This window comes from Dunckerocampus dactyliophorus, chromosome 13, assembly GCF_027744805.1.
Source record: "Dunckerocampus dactyliophorus isolate RoL2022-P2 chromosome 13, RoL_Ddac_1.1, whole genome shotgun sequence".
Taxonomy (NCBI): domain Eukaryota; kingdom Metazoa; phylum Chordata; class Actinopteri; order Syngnathiformes; family Syngnathidae; genus Dunckerocampus; species Dunckerocampus dactyliophorus.
Window position 1 is genome coordinate 1,355,001 of NC_072831.1, and position 20,931 is coordinate 1,375,931.

General features: G+C 40.8%; 1 protein-coding gene across 3 annotated transcripts in view; it reads right to left on the bottom strand.

The window, feature by feature from the left end:
- Positions 1 to 17,088, bottom strand: part of rbm25a (RNA binding motif protein 25a) — a 20,330-nt gene extending 3,242 nt beyond the window's left edge. Inside the window, exons 1-16 of one of the 3 annotated variants that reach the window (XM_054797192.1) lie at positions 16,917 to 17,088; positions 16,572 to 16,697; positions 14,448 to 14,497; positions 14,113 to 14,244; positions 10,677 to 10,734; positions 10,378 to 10,538; positions 10,118 to 10,297; positions 9,145 to 9,228; positions 7,660 to 7,940; positions 4,363 to 4,474; positions 4,176 to 4,265; positions 2,166 to 2,239; positions 1,930 to 2,080; positions 1,407 to 1,848; positions 1,010 to 1,314; positions 838 to 936 (exon numbers count right to left, since the gene is read on the bottom strand). In XM_054797192.1, coding sequence (XP_054653167.1) covers positions 838 to 936; positions 1,010 to 1,314; positions 1,407 to 1,848; positions 1,930 to 2,080; positions 2,166 to 2,239; positions 4,176 to 4,265; positions 4,363 to 4,474; positions 7,660 to 7,940; positions 9,145 to 9,228; positions 10,118 to 10,297; positions 10,378 to 10,538; positions 10,677 to 10,734; positions 14,113 to 14,244; positions 14,448 to 14,497; positions 16,572 to 16,677 — 2,325 coding nt within the window. In that variant the 5' untranslated portion in view covers positions 16,678 to 16,697; positions 16,917 to 17,088. Of the gene's footprint in view, positions 1 to 837; positions 937 to 1,009; positions 1,315 to 1,406; positions 1,849 to 1,929; positions 2,081 to 2,165; positions 2,240 to 4,175; positions 4,266 to 4,362; positions 4,475 to 7,659; positions 7,941 to 9,144; positions 9,229 to 10,117; positions 10,298 to 10,377; positions 10,539 to 10,676; positions 10,735 to 14,112; positions 14,278 to 14,447; positions 14,498 to 16,571; positions 16,698 to 16,916 lie in introns of those variants that run through there. The other 2 variants (XM_054797191.1, XM_054797193.1) reach the window with 2 other exon arrangements.
- Positions 17,089 to 20,931: the final 3,843 nt, after the last annotated feature.

A 20,931-nucleotide genomic window follows, 5' to 3' on the forward strand; every position in this document is an offset into this window, starting at 1 on the left:
TAAACAGGTTTCCTATGTCTTATTTTCTCTTGTTATGTCTACTATATTGGGTAATAGGAGTGTAAAGGTGACTATAGGGGTGTTATTTCATGTCTAGAGGGCTCTAATCATGTATAGTAGACATATTAATAGAAAGTAAAACATAGGATGCAGAAAACCTGTTTACAATCTTCAAGATCTGCTTTGTAACATGATTAGATCCCCGTAGACATGAAATAACACCACTATAGTCACCTTGACTCTCCTGTTATTCAATATAGTAGACATAAGAGAAAATAAGACATGACATAGAAAACCTGTTTACCACCTTCTAAATACGCATTTTAACATGATTAGAGCCCTCTAGACATGAAATAACACCCCTATAGTCACCTTCACACTCCTATTACCCAATATAGTAGACATAATAAAAAGAAAGACACATAAGACATAGAATGTCGCAATTTAAAAAAAAAAAAATCCCAGGAATGTTTCAGTGTTGATAGGGGCCTTATAGTCCGGAATATACAGTACTTAGTGTTTGGATCCGGTTACTACCGTTTACATGGGCACCTGTGCCATTACGATACAGAGTTTTGGCACGCATCCCTCCTCGCTGGTGGCATCAGACATCAGCTGGTACACCCAGGGAAGCGCAGGCACTTCGGCCCGGCAGCGCAAGTCTGAGTTAAATGGCGACGTTTGTGAAGCAGCTCGTTATGTTTAAAAAATAATGATAATAAATCGTCTTCATTCGAAATGAGATGGCATGTTAGTGTCAATCAGGATTGGGTTTTGGATTTTTGTTGTGTGTGCAGCACGACTGGACGTCTGGGGAAAAAGGACACAGAATCAAACCTTTGAACAAACGAACTCCACCAGCGTGGCTTCCTCTTCACCAATGTATTCAATGATCTTCTTATTGATCCACGGTTTAATACGCCGATCCATCAGCGTCTGTAGCGATGACAACACACTGATTATCGATAACGCCTCGTTACAAACGGATCTTTGTCATGCGTCTTTTTACCGAGTCTACCATGGACCAGTCCAGGGGGTAGGAGAAGAGCTCCGGCCTGGCGGTGGGGATCTTCTCGATAAGGCTCCTGATGTTCTTGCGCTTCTCCTCCGTGTTGGCGCCGCCTTTGGCTGCCGAGATCTCCGCCCCGTCCAGCCCCAGGTTCTTGTCGTCGTCGCCGTAGTCGAGGGGGACGAGCTTCCTCTTGCGAGGCTGCTCGTCGGCCTCCTCCTCGTCAAACTTGTTGAAAACACTCTCCACGGCGGCCAGTTTCTTGCGCTTGACAGCATTGAGCTGGCTAGGGCTGTTTGTAGAACCTGGAGGAGGAGCAGCAGCAGAAGAAGAAGAAGAAGAAGGTGTTGAGATGTTTTATACTCGTCTGGATGGGTGCTGCGCTGCGGGTACCCACTCAGTTTCAGACTAAGGCCTATCTTGGGCCGGTGCTCCTCGAGAGGTTGCACCTCAGGCGTGTTCTCGCCTGGAATGATGATGCCGCGGGGGGAGTCGTTGCCAGGTGTGTTTGGGGTGGCATTCCCGCTGGCAGAGGACACAGAGGGAGCGGTATTGATTGGTCGCATGAGGGGTTTGAGGAGCAGCTTAGCCTCTGGCGAATCCCCACCATTGTGGGCGGCATTCTGTTCCTCCTCCATCTCTTCCTCCTCCTCCGGCCGTCGCCTCTCCGCTACCTCCTCGTCCAAGTGGTGCTGCCGCTCTTGGGGCGCTGGCGCCGGCTCCACGGGCTTCGCCGATCCTCTTTTCTCCCGATCCCGGTGGGACTTCTCTGGCTTGACTTTCACCTCAGGCTCCAGCTTCAGAGGCGGCTTCCGTCTGCGCTCTGCCTCCTCCTCCATCTGCAGGCCACACAGGAAGGGGAGGAGCTTAGCGTGGCTCTCGCTTAAAACGAGACACCGCACGCCCCCCGCCGGACTCACCCTCTGCAGCTCTGCGTCAGGGTCTGGGTGACCCTCAGCCAGAAGCCTCTGTCGGATCTCCTCCAGCTCCTCCTTTTCCCTCTTTCGGTCTCGCTCGTCCATTTCCGATTCCTTTTCTCGGTCACGGAGTCGCTTCTGCAGGGCGCTGCCCCTGTTGGGAGGACATGAGACCGAAGATGACAAAGGGAGGAAACTCCCAGTAGGTCGAAGATCGCAAGAGACACCGAGGTGGTCACCTGTAGTACTTGGGATCATCTCGCTCGTCGTCATAGTCCTCCAGGAATTCTTTCAGTCTTTTGGCTTCTTTCATCTGAGAAGAGAAACGACAATTTAAGGCTCGTGGACCAATATAGTGTATCCCACTGGGTGAATGTCCAACACAACTATCAGGTTCCAATCATGAGGTGCTGTCAAATCAACATTAGCGCTGCTCCAGTACATCCATGGATCATCAACGACCATAGGGGGCGCCAAGCCCTCTTGTAGACCCTTGGTATTGGACAGTGTAGTACAGGGGTGTCCGAAGTGGGGGCCACGGGCTGCAAATGGCCCGTGGAAAATGGCAAATGGCCCTGTTTTTTTATTGGCCCACGGCACAGTCTAAAAGCATAATTTAACAAGAAAACTAAAAATTAAAAAAACAGTAATTTTGCAAGAATAAAGTGAAAATATTGAGAAAAAAGTTTTAATTTCATGCAAATAACGTAATGTGAGGAAATTCAACAATATCATTTTAGTAGCATAAAGCTTACATTTTATTAAAAGAATATATATGTTGCTTTTCTTCTTCTTCTTCTTTTCCTTTGGGCTTTTCCCTTCAGGGGTTGCCAGAGCCAATCAATTGCCTCCATCTAACCCTGTCTTCTGCATCCTCTTCTCTCACACCGACTACCTTCATGTCCTCTTTCACTACATCCATAAACCTCCTCTTTGGTCTTCCTCTAGGCCTCCTGCCTGGCACTTCCAAACTCAGCATCCTTCTACCTACAGTATATATTCCCTATCTCTCCTCTGGACATGTCCAAACCATCTCAGTCTGGCCTCTCTGGCTTTATCTCCAAAACCTCTAACATGTGCTGTCCTCTGATGTACTCATTCCTGATCCTATCCTTCCTGGTCCCTCCCAGAAAGAACCTCAGCATCTTCAACTCTGCTACCTCCAGCTCTGTCTCCTGTCTTTTCCTCGTTGACACTGTCTCTAGACCAAACAACATCGCTGGTCTAACCACAGTTTTGTACACCTTAAACCTTGCTCTTAAAAGATGTAATATTATGAGAAACAAACAAAACAACAAATGAAGTTGTCATTTTGTAATGTTATGAGAGTCATAATTCAGAGAAAAACATTTACGAGAAGAAAGTTGAAATATTTGACAAATTTGTAGTTTGGAAAAAAAAAGTTACGGGGAAAATTGAGAATAAAGTCTTATTAGTATACGATATCCTTTTTTTAAAACGATACTGATACAGATTACTTTCTGCTTCTCACAACTGATATGGTACCGTTAACCGTAACTTTTAGATGTAAGTGTAGTTTGTGCACACCTGGAAGGAAGAACGAATTACTGCAGGATTTGTTGATTTGTCCTAATGAGATATCATGACATGACTACTACCACATCATTACTATCAGGAGAACCAGGGTATAGAGGGGGAGGGAGCCACCTGCTGTGGCCCAGCAAGGTGCACTGTATTCGGGCAAATGCTCCGAGCAGCCGGTGCAACGCCATGGAAGTCTATGGCAAACCTTTTGCGCTGTTCAAGCGCCGCAGCGCTGGCGTTTCAGGTGGCTGATGAAGTTTTTTTGTGTGCTCGATGGTTTTTTTTGCCCCTCACCGTGGAGCATTTGGTGCAACTATCACGCAAAATGCCTTCCTGTGAAAGTTTGTTTACAAGTGAGCTCAGAGGAAGTTACCACAGGCCGTTGACGTCAAAGGCAGGAGAAAAAAGGAGCGCTTGACTTTCTCACCCGCACAGTACGGGTAATCTCGCCTCATTGGAGCGTTTTTTTTTATTTTTCTTTTTAAATGATCGGTTATCGGATTTATCCATATGTCACAATTCCCTCATATGGAACCGATAATTATCGTCCAGCACTAAATATTAACAGTATATTTCAATAGTGAATAATGAAAATTGAAAAAAATAAAGCACACCTTCACAAAATATCAAAGTGCAAAAGTCCCTCACGAGAGGGCAAAGTTTGGACACCCCTGGCGTGAAACCATGAACACTTCTTTGTTTACCGTTTCACGACAGCGCTCCTCTTCCCGCTCCGCATCCTTGCTGTAGTCCCGCGACTTCTTCCTCTCACGCATCTCCCAGTTCTTCAGGCGCTTGACACGGGAGAAAGTAACTTCAGCCAAACAAGTCTTTTCAACAAGACATGCACTTTTTGTGTGTTTTTTTTTGGTCGGCTATAACAACAAGAACCTCCTGGTAGGCGGCCTCCTTGTCTCGGAGTCTCCTCTCCAGTCTCCGGCGCTCGTACACGTCCTCTTCGTCCTCGTCGCGGTCTCGCTTTTTGTCCTCCCTGGTCCTTTCTCTGCACACGTTTCAAAAGGCCTCCTGTTAATATAATGCTACGTTGTGCCAATTTAAGGAAGTGGCCGAAGTGCCACAAGAGTGTACTGGACCGTTACAAAGTGTTTGCAGCTCATTCAATCCCATCTGATCTGATTGACTATTCTTTCAAGTCACACAGAATTGTGTTCCATGGCTATATAATCACGGAACCTACCAAAACAAAGATTAGACTCCTGCCTCTCATCAAAAAATAAAAGTTTTTCTCTACCTTTTTCCGTTCCTTAGTAATCAGCAGTAGAACATAGCTAAGTTTCAGGAAAATATCAGTTCCCAACAAAAAAAAAAGATACATTTCAAGCATAACTTTCACTTTGGGACTTTTTTTTTTTTTTTTTTTGCTTTTTTGACAGCTCAAATATCCAAACAACTATACCACAACATAAACAACACAAAAAAGGCTTGTTTGACATCAAAATAAGAACTTATTTACGCCATGAACTACTTACAACTTTCACATTTGGAACTAAACTGTGTGTGTGCGCACGCGTTAAAGTTTCTCTACAACACATAACCTTCTGCACGCTACACTCCTCCATGTTCTTCCACTTCCTCCTTGCTGTTGAGTGTGATTTTACATGCAAGATCCAAGCCAAGCGCTTATCAAACGCACTTCTGCCACCTTTGTGGCTGTTTTTATGGCTTAAAACTGCTCGAAAAGTGACTTCTTTTAGTCTGCAGATGCACCATCACCTCTTTTTGCCTCTCGCGCAAAAAAAGACATGTAAATATGTCTTTGGGATCGGGCATCCAGGTTTATAAAAACGTACGTCTTTGGGATTGAACGAGTTAGTAAGCCCTCCTGTGTGTATAGCTTTCATGCTCATGAGCTGTGTGTGTCACCGACACGTCAAACTTTTTCCCACCATGGGCCGCATACTAAAAGAAAAAAAAAAAATCCAACGACGTGGGGGCCACTTTTACATTTTGTAAAACAACCCATGTAAATATACAAACACATTTTTTTAGATTTAAAATGAATTATTTAAAATTATTACTTTTTATTTATTACATTATTTTAGCGTGCATCTCATCTTTGTGTTATCTGTGAGGGTATTTCAACTTCTTGTAGCAACATTAAATATGTCTTTATTTTCATTTTATTATCACAATATTCTAACTTTTACCCAACCCAAGTTTCCTAAAATTGGAACGTTAAAGAAAAATAACACTTTTTTTTTTATGCTACAAAAATTTCCTCATAATATTACGTCCTTATTCTCGTAAAATCATGACTTTTTATTTATTTTGAATTTATTCTTGAAAAGTTGCTGCAATATTTTCAATTTTTGCTGTTTGTTTTAGTTTTCTTGTGAAATAATATTATTAGAAGGCACCGCAGTCCTCAAATGGCCCCTGGGCCGCACTTTGGACACCCTGATTTATTATTTACGTTGCATATATTTCAAGAATCTCAGCATTGTGATATACCGTAAATCACCGTGTATAAACCGCACTTTTTTTCCCCACTGGTAAGAAGCAAAAAACCGGGGTGCGATTTATACACGATGACGGGTCTGTGACCAGACTCCGTACGGGGGAGAAATTGACCAGAAGCGCATTTTAGAATAGTCGTCTGTGGGTCAGACAGTTGCTTTGACTTTAGCGCCCTCTGCTGTACAGTTGCTGAAAATGCTTGTGTATGCAACTTCTTTCTAACTTATCTGACGGCTGACTTTATTTTCACACAGTAAAACGATCTCTATATACACTGAAGCTAACCTAAGCTTCCATTAAAACATTGCAGATGATGTAAAATACAATACAAGGTTGGAGTTTATTCAAATTCACACTGAAGCAATGCAGCGTTATGTGTTCTGTACAATACATGGATAACTGATCCGCATGCGCAGAACGCCGCTCTATCACCGCTTGCGTCACCGCTAAACCAACGTTCGCTACCATTAAATCAAGGCTAAAGCAACGCCGTGTTTTCTTTTTTTTTTTCCTCACTTTGTGCGCGGTGACGAGCGTTGTCGAAATTCGGCCCCCACTTCCTACCGTTCAAGGGACGCTACAGCAAAGTTCGGGCGGTGTGACCGGGCCTGTACCCTCTCAAAATGCCATGACGATCTTTCACCGCAGCGTTCAAACTCTCCGTCTGCCGGTATGCAGAAGAGTTTGGGAACCGGGCAGCAGGATGGCAGCACGGTGTGGACGAGTCAGTCATCCGGCGTTGGAGAGCGGACATCATCGGCAAGTTGACGGCAAACTTTTCTTACATGAATTCTATTGCAGATGAATTGATGGACGGCAGATTTCTCCTTTCTTCTTCTTTTTGAAATTGCTTACAAGTAGTACCTTTACGCATGTTGATTTGAGATGATTTATGAACTAAACATTTTGCATTTATGAACTAAACATTTTTTCCCCGCTGTGAGCCTGAAAATGGGGGTGCGGTTAATACACGGGTGCGGTTTATACACGGTGCTTTACAGTATGTGAAAAAGCTATTATTAATATCAACTTCGCTCTCTGCTTGAGGTTTCGCATTTTTGCTGGGGTTTTTTTTCTAATTCTCCACATACTGCAACTTAAATCTTCCTAAATTTTCTTCTCGTAATAGTATGCGTTTATTACTTTACTATTATATTTTTATATTATTTCTATTATATTTTATATTATTTGATTACTACGACACAACCTTAAAAACTTGTAAAAATTTTGACTTTTCTTCTCGTTAGAACACGACTTTTTCTGTAAATATTTGGACTTTATTCTCGTAAAATCACAGCTGTCTTTTCATTTCTACTCTTTTTCACAGCTATCTGAACTTTTTTTTTTTTGCAAATGTTTTTCTCAGAATTATGACTTTCATATTTTTACTTTCACCCCTGCCCCGACCTGATTTTCCACAAATTACAACTTAATTTTGTTGTGACTGTTTGTCATAATATGATGATTTAAAAACAATAGCTTTTTCTCTTTAATATTTCAACTTTCTTTTTTTTGCCCCTCATAATATTACGACTTTTTCTCATTTGATTCCAGCTTTTTCCTGTGGTGGTATCATGTGGTATCAAGCAAGTCAAACAAGTGAGGGAGAGGATGGACTTTCATCATGGTTGGCGCTCATACACATCATGAAAAAGTCACATCCCCATATGGTGTGTAGAGCGCCAACAGTCAATCAGACTTTTCACGTACCTGGAGTGACTTCGTCCTTGGCTGATGTCTCGGCTCTTCTCCCGCTCTCGCTCCCTCGTCCTCTCCCGTTCGCGGTCTCGCTCCCGCTCACGTTCCCGTTCCCTCTCCCTGTCTCGCTCACGCTCCCGGTCCCGCTCGCGCTCTTTGTCCCGCTCACGTTCCTTCTCCTTCTCGCGGTCGCGGCGCTCCCTCTCGCGCTCGCGCTCGCGGTCCTTGTCCTTGCGGTCCTTCTCCAGATCCTGGCGCTCCTTCTCTTTCTTGCCTTTCTCCTCCTCCAATTTCTGTGTGGGTATATGAAGAAATGTCATCCCACAGGATGCAAACACTTGCTAGGATGTCAGTTGGGTTGAAAGTAGGGGTGCAGGATAATTGTCGGGCCGATGGGAGGCAATTATGACGTCACACCAATAAATCAGATCACCGACAATTTAAAAAAACGCTGCAGTGAAGAGAGATTACATACTGTGTGGGTGAGCAAATCAAGTGCTCCTTTTTTTTCCTACCTGTGATCTTAACGGCCTGTCGTAACTTCCCCCGAGCTCACTTGTAAACAAACATTCACTGTTTCAGAGAAAGACATTTTACGTGCCAGTTGTACTACATGCTCCGCCATGAGGGTGGGGGGAACACAAAAAACCTACGCTTGAGGCTTGTGTCCCTTGAAAAAGTTTGAAAAGTGCAAAAGGTTTGCCAGAGACCTCCGTGGCGTCACACCGGCTGCTCAGAACGTGTGCCCGAATACAGTGCACCTTGCTGGGCCACAGCAGGTGGCTCCCTCCCCCTCTATGCTCTAGTTCTCCTGATTGTAGTGATGTGGTTGTCATAATGTCATGATATTTGTTTAGGACAAATCAATCAAATCCTAATTTGTTCCGTTCCAGTCCTTCCTACCTCCAGGTGTGCACAAACTAAAGTTAAAAGATATTGGTATCGATTTATTTTTGCATCCCCGGTGGAAAGCGTCATTTCCAAGCATGGCCAAACATTATAATAGGAATGTGAATGCAAATGAAGCTTGTCGATCTGTCCATAGCATTGTAACTCTGCTTCTTGACACACCTCATAAGCACCTGGTCTGCCAGAGAAGAAGAAGACGTGGCAGGAGGGATCAGTGTTGCCAGCTTAACCACTTTAGGGAACGTCGACTGACACAGTCGGAAGTATATCAGATTTTCCTACTCCGGAAGCAGTTTTCGAGAAACCCAGAACGCACTGACCTACAGTATGGCTGTGAGCTTCGGGTAGTGACCAAAAGGTACAAGTGGCCGAAATGAGTTTTCTCTGTAGGGTGGCTGGGCTCTCCCTTAGAGGTAAGGTGCAAAGCACTGAAACCCTCAGTAGAAACGCTTCAACAATGGAGGCACGTAATACCGCCCGTTCAGGCTCGATGTCCTCGTCCTCGAAGACTCGGCGAACGGGAGGAATGAAGATACAAGAGCGGTATTTGAAAAGTAGGGAATAACAAATGGCATTTGCATACATCACCTTGTGTGTGTCCCGGAATTTACTGATCTCTCTGGAAATCAGGTCTCTCTTGTCGTCCTCCAGTTCCATGGCGGCAATGTCATCCTGGCAACAAAAAATGACTTCTTTTCCCTTGAACATTTCAACTCTATGTTCATAAGTGACGTTATTCATCCTCAATACAAGTTTATTCTCATAAAATTGCAACGTTTTTTCTCATTTTCCCTTAATATACTGACTTTATTCTCATAAATTTGCTGTTTATTTTTAAATTTTTAATCTAAATATTTAAACTTTGTTTTTCTAAATGTTCTCATGAAACTATGACTTCTTTCACATATTTTGACTTTATTCCTCTAATATTATACGTTTTTCTGGAACCTCATTTTCGAAACATTACAACTTCATTCCTTGTTTTATGCTTTCTCATAATATTATGATATCTTTCTTCCTTTAATATTTATACAAAAATGACGTTATTTTGCCAAATGTTAGCAGTTTATTCTCATAAAATTGGGACTTTTTTTCTCGTTATAATACAACTTTCTGCTTCATATATCGACTTTATTTATTGACGCTTTATTTAACTTCTGCTGTTGCTTTTTCAAAAATTATTTCAACTTCCTTCTTGTAAACGTTGTTCACATAAAATTATGACTTTTTGCCCCTAAAATTTTGACTTCACTCCTGTGATGTATAATCTTTTTCTCCAACATTACAGGTATTCTCTTTTTTTTTATTTCTCCGTTTCTGATGTTGCTTTTTAGAAATTGTCCAAATATTCCAACTTTGGTCTGGTAAATCTTCCTCTCATAAAATGATGACTTTATTAGGCCACCAAGGCTCTGTGCACACAAACGGTTTTTTTGGCGGGTTGGAAAAAAGCGTGTGTCCACACTGTGCCGTGTTAGTAAATCGTCGCACCCAGACGGGAAGAGAGAGCGCGTGTGACTGTCGAGACGGTGACACGTTCTTGTGCTGAGGCGGCCGATACCTCCTCTTTCTTGTCTCGCCTCTTCTTGCGGGACTGAGCGTCAGTGTCCTGCGAGGACGAGCTGAGCTCGCTGGAGTATTCTCTGATGAGGACCTCGATCGCCCCCTTTGCGGCCTGGTCCCGATGCACCGTCTCCTCGTCCAGAACCTCGTCTTCGTCCTTGGAGTCACCGCTTGCTCCCTGGTACGACCGACAGGGAAAAAAGTTTGGGTTTTTTTGGACCGCAGGTCTGGAGTATACGTCATAGCGGGCTCACGTACGCCATTGGCGCTCTTCTTCTTGGCCTTCCACTCTTCTAGCTGCGCCTCTGTCTTCGCGTCTACTTTGACCAGCAGTTTCTTGTCGCCTAAGAGCAACTCATGCAGCAGTCGCAGGGCTCGCAGTGTGGATTCCGGCTCCTTGTACTCGCAGAAGCCAAATGCTTGCAGAAGAAGAAGCACAAGAATGAGCATGTCACCTTGGGAGTTCAAGCAGGACAGTCTGGATACTTGTCTTACTGCTAAAAGAGCAACATGTTAAACGCTATTGAGGATTGAAGAAGTCTGCTGTGATTTTTTACCTTGAAGTTTCCCAGAGGCACCTTGCACTCTCTTCCAGCTTAGAACAATGCCACATTTCTGGAAGGAACAAAGACAGGAAGGACGTGATCCTTTCTTTTGTTTCACATTTGACATCACGTCACAACATGACGTCCTCTAGAACTTGATGCTATCAGAAATTCTTACATCAAATCTTATCCTCCAGCGAGGCCCACATACAGAAAAAGCAAAGGATGCATCTTTTTTTCTTTTTCCAACAATTTCAACTCTCCTTTTGTACATTTTCTTCTGGTACGACAGAGTTTTAGGGCAACATGGGAAAAAATAATAATCTGAGATTTCGAGACTAATGTTGTAAATTCACGAGAATAAAGACGTAATATTAGGAGAAAAAAAGTCGTATATTTATGCGGAAAAAAATTGTACATTTATGGGAATGAAGTTGTCAATTTACACGAATAAGGTCAAATTATGAGAAAAAAAGTTGTGAATAAAGTTTACATTTCTGATAAAAAGTTGCATAATTACGAGGAAAAAAGTCACACATTTATGAGACTAAAGTTGTGAATTTACGAGAATAGTCACAAATTTGAGAAAAAAGTTTTGAATTTACAACAATAGTGTCACATTTATGTGTAAAATGTCGCAAATTTACAACTTTATTCTCGTACACTTACGAGAAAAAAAAGTTGTAATATGAGAATAAAGTCGGAATATTACGAGGAAAAAAAAGCTGTATGTTTCCAAGTAGAAGTTGTAAATTTATGAGAAAAAAAGTTGTCGATTTACGAGAATAAAGTCGTAAATTTACGAGGAAAAAGGTTGTATATTTGCGAAGAAAAAAAGTTGTAAATTTATGAGAATAAAGTCAAATCTATGAGAAAAGTTGTCAATTTACGAGAAAAAAGTTGTAATTCTGTTATTACTGTTAATCTTTTACGAGAATAAAGTCATTATGTTATGAAAAAAAAGTTGTATATTTAAAGAAGTTGTAAATTTATGAGAATAAATGTTATGAGGAAAAAAAGCTGTGAATTTAATAGAATATTTACTAGAATAAAGTCATAAATTTGAGAAAAAAGTTGAGGAGAAAGTCGCATATTTACGAGGAAAAAAGTTGTAAATTTATGAGAATAAATGTTGTCAATTTACGTGAATAAAGTCATAAATTTATGAAAAAAAGCTATCAATTTACATGAATAAAGTCAAATTTATGAAAAAAAGTTATCAATTTACGTGAATAAAGTCATAAATTTATGAGAAAAAAAAGCTTTCAATTTACGTGAATAAAGTCATACATTTATGAGAAAAAAAAGCTTTCAATTTACGTGAATAAAGTCATACATTTATGAGAAAAAAAAGCTTTCAATTTACGTGAATAAAGTCATACATTTATGAGAAAAAAAAGCTTTCAATTTACGTGAATAAAGTCATACATTTATGAGAAAAAAAAGCTTTCAATTTACGTGAATAAAGTCATACATTTATGAGAAAAAAAAGCTTTCAATTTACGTGAATAAAGTCATACATTTGAGAAAAAAAGCTGTGAATTTACAAGAATAAAGTCGTAATGTTATGAGGAAAAAAAAGTTGTATACTTACGAGAAAGAAAAAAGTCACAAATGTATGAGGAAAATGTGGTGAATATACAAGAATAAATTTACCACTTTAGTCTTGTAAACGTATGAGAAAAAAAAAGTTGCAACATTACGAGAATAAAGTGTTACATTTACGAGAGTAAGGTGGTTATTCGAGGTGTCATATGTGTCGGAGGGAAAATAGAGCATAGCTGTTCAGGAAGGAAGGAAACGTTCCTCTTGCTTCAGGCAAGCTTTTATTTATAACGTGGCAGCAAAACACAGCAGTTGAGCACAAAGACATTAGCACCTTCTCACTTCCGCCTTCCTTACCCCGCCCCCTCCACATGCCCAAGGCCAAAGGTCACATAAGTCCCCCTTTTTTCATAGTTGTCTCAGGCAATGCCTGTGACATAAAGTTACCTCTTTTTTCTCGTAAATGTACAACTTTGTTCTAACATTAGTAACAGAGACAAACAAAACAAACAACTGAGACGGCTACTGTATGAAGAGACGAGTACTTGTGTGACCTCTGGCCTTAGGAAAAGGTGATGACTTTTTTCTTTCCTGGTAAATTTACAACTTTATTCTCGAAATCTCAGATTTTTGTTTTTTTCCAATGTGGCCCTAATACTCCATCATCCATCCATCCATTTTCATTTTAAGGTCGCAGGGGTATGCTGGCACCTATCCCAGCTGACTTTGGGTTAGAGGCGGGGGTACACCCTGGACTGGTGTCCAGCCAATGGCAGGGCACATACAGACAAACACTCACATTCATACCTATGGACCATTTAGAGTCTCCAATGAAGCTAACATGCATGTTTTTGGAATGTGGGAGGAAACCCACGAGCGCACACACGGGGAGAACATGCAAACTCCACACAGAAATGCCCAGTGGAGAACACTGTAACTTTTCCCCAACCTAATTTTCCATAAATCACAACTTAAATCTTTTTGTTTGTTTCTCTTAATATTATGTCTTAAAAAAAAACCCATCAAAATGACGTTATTTTTCCTCATTATATGACAAGTTTATTCTCGTAAAAATGCGACCTTATTTCTCGTTGGAGTACGACTTCTCTTCGTATATTGACGTATATTCTCATTTCGTATATTCTCATAAAATGTCTGCAGTGTTTTCCATTTCTGCTGTTGCTTTAAAATTTTACAAATGTTTCAACTTCCTTACTGGAAATTTTCTTCAAAAAAAATTGTAACTTTATTTCTGTAATATAACCTTTTCTGCAACCTAATTTTCCAAAAATTACAACTTTGTTGTTTCTCACAATATTACGCTTTAAAAAAATCTTGAATATTTCAACTCTATGCTGTATAAATTGACATTATTTGTACGCATCATATTACCAGTTTATAATTGTAATACAATTTATAATTGTACAATTGTGACTTTTTTGTCATTTGATTCTGACTTTTTTTTCTCTTGTAAAATTACAGCTGGGTTTTTTTCCAGTTTTTGCCCCCCTCCCCCCATTTAAACTTTCAATTTTTGTACATTTTTTCTGGTATTCATGACTTTATTCCCGTAATACAAAATAAAGTTGTAATTTTTGGAGAACAAGTTTGGGGAAAAAGTCATAATATTATGAGGAGAAAATTGAGCAAGATTATAGAAGAAGAAAGCTGAAATATTTGGAGAAAACAGCTCATTATATGAAGAGAATAAAGTCAAAAATATTAAGAGAAAAATGTTGTATTCTAACAACAGAAGAATTTTATGAGGAACTCATGAAGGAAAATCTTATTTTAGTACCATAGAGTTAAAATATTGTGGAAAAAAAATGAATTGAAAATGTGAATTGAGTTGCTGATGCGAAACCAAAGTGGGGTGATACAAACAAAATGAGGCAAAACTCACGGCCAGCAGCTGCCTGACCAGCATGTCCGACGCCTTTTCCGAGATGTTGCCCACAAACACGGTGGTGGTGGGGCCGTCCTCGGCCTCCCGGGCTCGGATGCCGCCGGGCTCCCTCTTTGGGGTCATGGCTTTCTGTGCAACAGAGACTGTGGTTGGGACAAGAACCTGCCACACAAAAACAACAACACAGTATAAACGGCCACGCAGAAATCCGTGGGTGAGTGGATGCATGTCGTGTACTTCAGCAAATGAGTATCAAACAGTTTATGTGAGCGGCCATTTAACGCTGAACTGAGATGAATGTAACCTAATGCTGAGGCTCTCCAGTGACTCACTGTGGGAGTGGGGGTCACGACACCCATGTGAACTGGTATCATGGGAGTACCTGAAATACACCAAAAAAAAAAATCATCATCAGACATTTATTATTTGATCAAACACGACGTCGCTCTCTTTCAAGCCAAACAGGCGACCCGTGTATAAGCCGCTACTTTTGTCTTTGGGGCAGCACACCGGGGCGCTTGTAGAGCGTGTCCGACCACAGTGTGCCTTGTTGGGCCACATTAGGTGGCTCCACCCGCTCTATATCGTGTTTCTACCAACCTCCGGCGTGGCACACCACGTGTCCGACCATAGTGCACCTTGCTGGGCTACGTCAGGTGGCTCCACCCGCTCTACATCCTGGTTCTACCGACCTCTGGGGCGGCACACCAGGGAGCTTGTACAGCAGGGGTCACCAAGGTGGTGCCCACGGGCACCAGGTCGCCCGCAAGGACCACGTGAGTCAGCGGCAGGCCTGTTCTAAAATTAGCTCAAATAACCACACGTATCAGTATCACGTATTTATTTTATTTTTATTTTATTTTTGCTATTCTTGATTAAATCACACTTACATGCGAACTGGAAATGACAATATATTAATGAATGGGTTTTTTTTTTAAAGTAATTAATATAAATGAACTCTGACCTACTATAGTTCAAGGGTCAGTATTGTGCGCAGGCCCAAAACGTAGCGTTTGTGGAGCAGCAAAAAGACGATGATTGACCCCAAAAAAGATGGCAGAAAAAAGAAAGAAAAACTATCATTTTCACGATGAATGGGAGGTAAAGGGTTTTTTTTTTACCACTGAGAAAGGAGCCTGCGTGTGTCTCATTTGCGGGGCGACTGTAGCGAAGGCGGAGCGACACAATGTGGAGAGACATTTCACAAGTTGCCACACACGCTACCATGCTAACTACCCGCCGGGCAGCGCACTACGAGCACAAAAAGCTAGCGATTCAAAGGCAGCTCTGAGTAAACAGCAATCTTTTTTTACGAGACCGGTGAAAAGATCCCGGAAAGCAACCAAAGCCTCATTAAGAGCTACGCAATTCTTGATTAAGAAAAAGAAGGCATTTTCAGATGGGGCTGTTGTCAAAGAAGCAATGATAATAATTGCTAAAACTGTGCTTGAAGACGAGAAGTACGGAACCGATGTAATCTCCACTCTCTCTCATGTTCAACTGGGTGCATCGACAATGGTAAGAAGAGTGTCAGTGATGTCCGCGAACTTGGTCGATATAGAAATAAAGTGCTGCATATTGATATTAATGTATTTCCTGTCTTGTTATCATTGATATTTTTTGTGAGAAATCATTAACAATCAGTGTCTTCACAGAGCTAAATACCATTAATTATTAAAAATAACATATAATTAAAGTTAAATTGAGCAAATTGGCTATTTCAGAAATGTGTATCAAACTGGTAGCCCTTTGCCTTAATCAGCACCCAGGAAGTAGCCCTCGGTTTCAAAAAGATCAGTGACCTCTGTTGTAGAGTGTGTCCAACCACAGTGCCAGTACCAAGTGCCTGCCCCCCAAATGCAGCGCCAAACTAAAACATTATTCCCATATTTTGACTTTATTTTGGTGACATAACCTTTTCTGCAACGTAATTTTCCAAAAAATGTCAACTTTATTCATTTTGTTTGTTTTTCATAATACGACAACTACACCCTCCCAAAAAATAGTATTTTTTTATTACAGCAAATTTGTGCTATTAAAATTTTTTATCTCATAAAAAAGATGACTTTTTCTTATGATATTAAAACTTTTTTCTCTTAATATTTTTTGTTTGTTTATATTATTAATTCTATATTATTGTATAATTACTGCTGAGCTTTAAAAGTTTGCAGGTGTTTGCTTCTTTTAGCTTTCTTATCAAATTCTATTTTTAGAATGTTCCACGTGCCAATAAACAAAATATTCTGTAAAAAAAAAAAACAGCTGCGGGCCACACTTGGAACACCCCTGCGTTCCACCTTCAATTTGTGCCGCTATATTTCAATATTCTACGGCCAGCAACAAAGAACGTTGTCTTCTTCTATGATTGATAGCAGGACAGCACTGGTCGGTCAGTTTGTTTGTGTGCGCTTGTTTACACACGGAAAAACAAACACGGCCGCACTCCTCCTGCTTACCTGGTGGGACAGCTGGGCCGAAGGTTGCGAACTGGGGCGGCGGGAGGCCGGGGGGCAGCTGTGGGATGCTCAGCGGCTGGCGGTTGAGTGGAGGTGGGAACGACATGGTGAAGGGACGGCAGGAACCTGTGACGACAACCTGTACATAAATACACCTCAGACGCCACCTTTAGGGGTGCACTTAACCATCCCAGCCAAGCACAGATCAAACATAGGAAGCAACAAAGGCTCCTCTGTCTTCAAATGAGGACGTCTAACAAGTGTGCTAGTTAGCACTTAGCTCACGTTAGCTCTGTGGCCTTGCTGGCTAGCGTTAGCCAAAAAGCTAGCGCCCGAGTTACTCACCTACAAAGGGAGATGGGATTCACAAGACGGAGCCGGGAAAAGTGTACGTTAGCCCGAACACAGGCCCATGAAAGACAAGGGACAGAAAAAGCGCAACGGTATTGATTCTCGTTGTACTGACACCGGTACTCTTCAGGAACACAGAAAATAGCACCCTATTCTTCTCGCAGAGGATGCTGGGAAGTAGATAATTCGGGAGCACTGCTTCCCACAGCTAGGTCTTTCAGGCAAAGCACCACAACGCCTGGCGGATAAATACAAAGTTCTCACCGGAGAGAAATAGCTGTCTTCATCTTAATATTAGTGCTTCCGATACTGTGTGTGTGTGTATGTGTGTTTTTTTACTGCGTGTGACATGGAATCTACATTCTTTGTCGGATTCAAAGTAAAACATTATTTGTCACTTTTTTTTTTTTTTTTACCTTGCATTATACTGGATGTCCGTCCAAGAATATGTGTAATATGGCATGACTGTAGGGGTGTTATTTCATATCTAGAGGGCTCTAATAATGTTAAACAGCCTGTTTAAAGGTGGTAAACAGGGTTTCTATGTCTTATTTTCTCTTATTATGTCTACTATATTTGCTAATAGGAGTGTAAAGTGACTATAGGGGTGTTATTTCATGCCTAGAGGGCTTTAATAATGTTAAAAAGTGTATTTACAAGGTGGTAAACAGGTTTTCTATGCTCTAACTACCAAAATATTCCATTCATAAATAAGCAATCCTACTTGGCAGAAATTCACTTATCACGATCGGGTCTGGAACCAATGAACCGCCATAAACAAAGGATTCATCTACACGTCACTATGTGGCACACCTTCCATTCCTTCCGCTATAGCAGGCCCAGGGGGCATTTGCTTTTTTTATTTTGAGAAACAAACTAAATTGATTTTAGGACAATTAGGTTGCAGAAAAGTTATAATATTATGGGACTAAAGTCATAAATGTTAAAATAACAGCAGAAATAGAAAAAACAGCTGTAATTTTACAAGAATAAATTTAAAATATTAAGAGGAAAAAGTTTTAATTTTACAAGAAAAAATAAAGAATAAATAAACATGTTATGAGAAAAAATATATAATTTTAGTAGCATAGAGTTTAAAAAAATTTTTTTAAAGGTATTTTTTAAAATAAACAAAACAAAGGTTGTAATGAAAAAAAGGTTTAGGAAAAACTTAGAATATGATGGGAATAAAGTCAAAACATTGTTGGAATAATAATATTACAAGAAGAAAATTTCCAAGAAGAATGTTAAAGTAGTTGGTGAAAAAAAAAACAACAGAAATGGGAAAAACAGCTGTAATTTTACAAGAATAAAATCCATCACTAGGGAGCATGTTTGAACCGTAGCTGGAGAGTTCTAGGATATGACAAGTGTCCACCACTAGAGGGCATGTTTGAACCGTAGCTGGAGAGTTCTAGGATATGACAAGTGTCCACCACTAGAGGGCATGTTTGAACCGTAGCTGGAGAGTTCTAGGATATGACAAGTGTCCACCACTAGAGGGCATGTTTGAACCGTAGCTGGAGAGTTCTAGGATATGGTAAGTGTCCACCACTAGAGGGCATGTTTGAACCGTAGCTGGAGAGTGCTAGGATATGACAAGTGTCCACCACTAGAGGGGATGTTTGAACCGTAGCTGGAGAGTGCTACTGATATGGTAAGTGTCCACCACTAGAGGGCATGTTTGAACCGTAGCTGGAGAGTTCTAGGATATGGTAAGTGTCCACCACTAGAGGGCATGTTTGAACCGTAGCTGGAGAGTGCTGTGACGTGACAAGCGGCGCTGTCGGTGCGTTTGTTTCTCCGTGTTTTTGTGCATTAGCACGCAATTCCTAAAAGGAATTTTATACGTCTAGCTGTGCTTTGAATGACATAAGTGTCAACCGCTGTTACTTTCTTAAAAATTATACTTTGAAACGCTCAGGTGCACAAAAGATGTTACAAGGTACATGCAGGGTTCTTTCCCGAGCCAACTAGTGTACTGTGGTACTTTCCGTCTTTGAACGTTTGGCGGCCCCAGACGGTTGTCTTGACTTTTTTTTGTTTGGGTTATTTCGGGTTTCACGGTCAGGTTTGCGGTCTAAAATATGACATGCATGCTTGGTATGTGACTCGTACTGCACACACCTTACAGGGCATATTAGTTCCTGGCTGTAGTTCTGACTGATCTCTTCCACTGTACAAGTAGTAGCACTGCGGTTACACTGTGACCTACTTTACCTGCATTTTGTTCTACCTGATGTTCTGGATGGCCAAGATTAGGTCCATTTTGGGGCCTGTGGCGATCATTTTAAGGGGCCTCAAGTACTTTCAATGTTTTTGTTCAACAATGACAAATGCATGAATTCCGGCTGAGTGATATCAGACACTGTGGTTGTGGTAATGATTGACTATTGACAATTTCAAAACCATCAAGAAACTGTACGTAAAGGTGTACTTTATACAGCCAACTCTGCATGAGACTTGTTTTGTTGCGGCTAATTATAATACTGTTTGTCTGATGAAGAAATGAGGTCAAGATGAATGATATCAAGCTCTTCTTCCTTGTAAGTACCGTACCAGACTGTACTCTGCCTTAAAGCGACTCATATACAGCATCATACAAGTCATAGTTTTATTCCGCATACTGACATGCTCACAAAGGTTTTGATGTTTTTGTTCAACACTGACAAGTGAATGTAGTCCGGATGGGTGATATCAGACGCTGTGGTTCTGGTCATGACTGACTATTCACAAGGAAATTCCAAAAACAGCAAGAAAATGTACGTAAACGTGTACTTTATCCAGCCATCTCTGCAGAAAACTTGTTTTGTTCCCGCTAATTATAACACTGTTTGTCTTATGAAGAAATGAGGTCAGGAGATGTGATACCAGACGAGATTGTACTCTGCCTTAATCAAGCTCAGTTATCAAACAAGTCATGGTTTTACTCCGCATACTGACATGCTAACAAAGGCTCCGATGTTTTTGTTCAACAATGCCAAGTGAATGAATTCCGGATGAGTGATATCAGACGCTGTGGTTCTGGCAATGGTTGACTATTGACAAGGAAATGGCCTACATTCCCAAAACAGCAAGAACATGTACGGAGACGTGTGCTTTTTCCTGCCAATTGTGCAGTTTTTCCCACAACAGTTATTGCTCATGATAGTCATATACTGTAAGGTTTTATCTTAGAAATCAATGAGATCAGATTATTTCTCATGTTTGTCTTATAGATAAACGATATCAGATTATTGCTTGTTTGTTTTATAAATAAGTGATATCATATTGTTGCTCGTTTGTCTTATAAATAAATTATATCAGATTATTGCTCATGTTTGTTTTATACATAAATGATATCAGATTATTACTCGTGTTTGTTTTATAAATGAAGGATATCAGATTATTGCTTGTTTGTTTTATAAATGAATGATATCAGATTATTGCTCCTGTTTGTTTTATATATAAAGGATATCAGATTATTGCTCGTTTGTTTTATAAATGAATATCATATTATTGCTCCTGTTTGTTTTATATATAAAGGATATCAGATTATTGCTCCTGTTTGTCTTATAAATAAAGGATATCAGATTGTTTTGTTTGTTTTATAAAGGATATCAGATTATTGTTTTATAAATAAAGGATATCAGATTATTGTTTTGTTTGTTTTATAAATAAATGATGTCAGATTACTGCTCACGATAGTCACATGTTTTATTTTATAAGTAAATGACAGGCGTGTGTTTTTGTGATATGTGTTTTTGGCTTTGGCGGCAGCAGATGCTCCAATGTAAACAAGACATCACTTCCGCTCGGCCGCCCGCGTGGAAATTTCCACCATCAGAGCGGGGCTTCACGGGCAATAGTTAAAAAAACAAAAAAATCCTAAAGAAAAGAAAGGAAAGCGCCATGCCCTCAAAACGAACCCACTTTTTTCGCAAACTCCTATTGGCCAATATGAAGGTGTGTCACGGAATGACGTCACACACGAGTCATTAAAAAGGAGCTGTGTGTGTGTTAAGAAGAG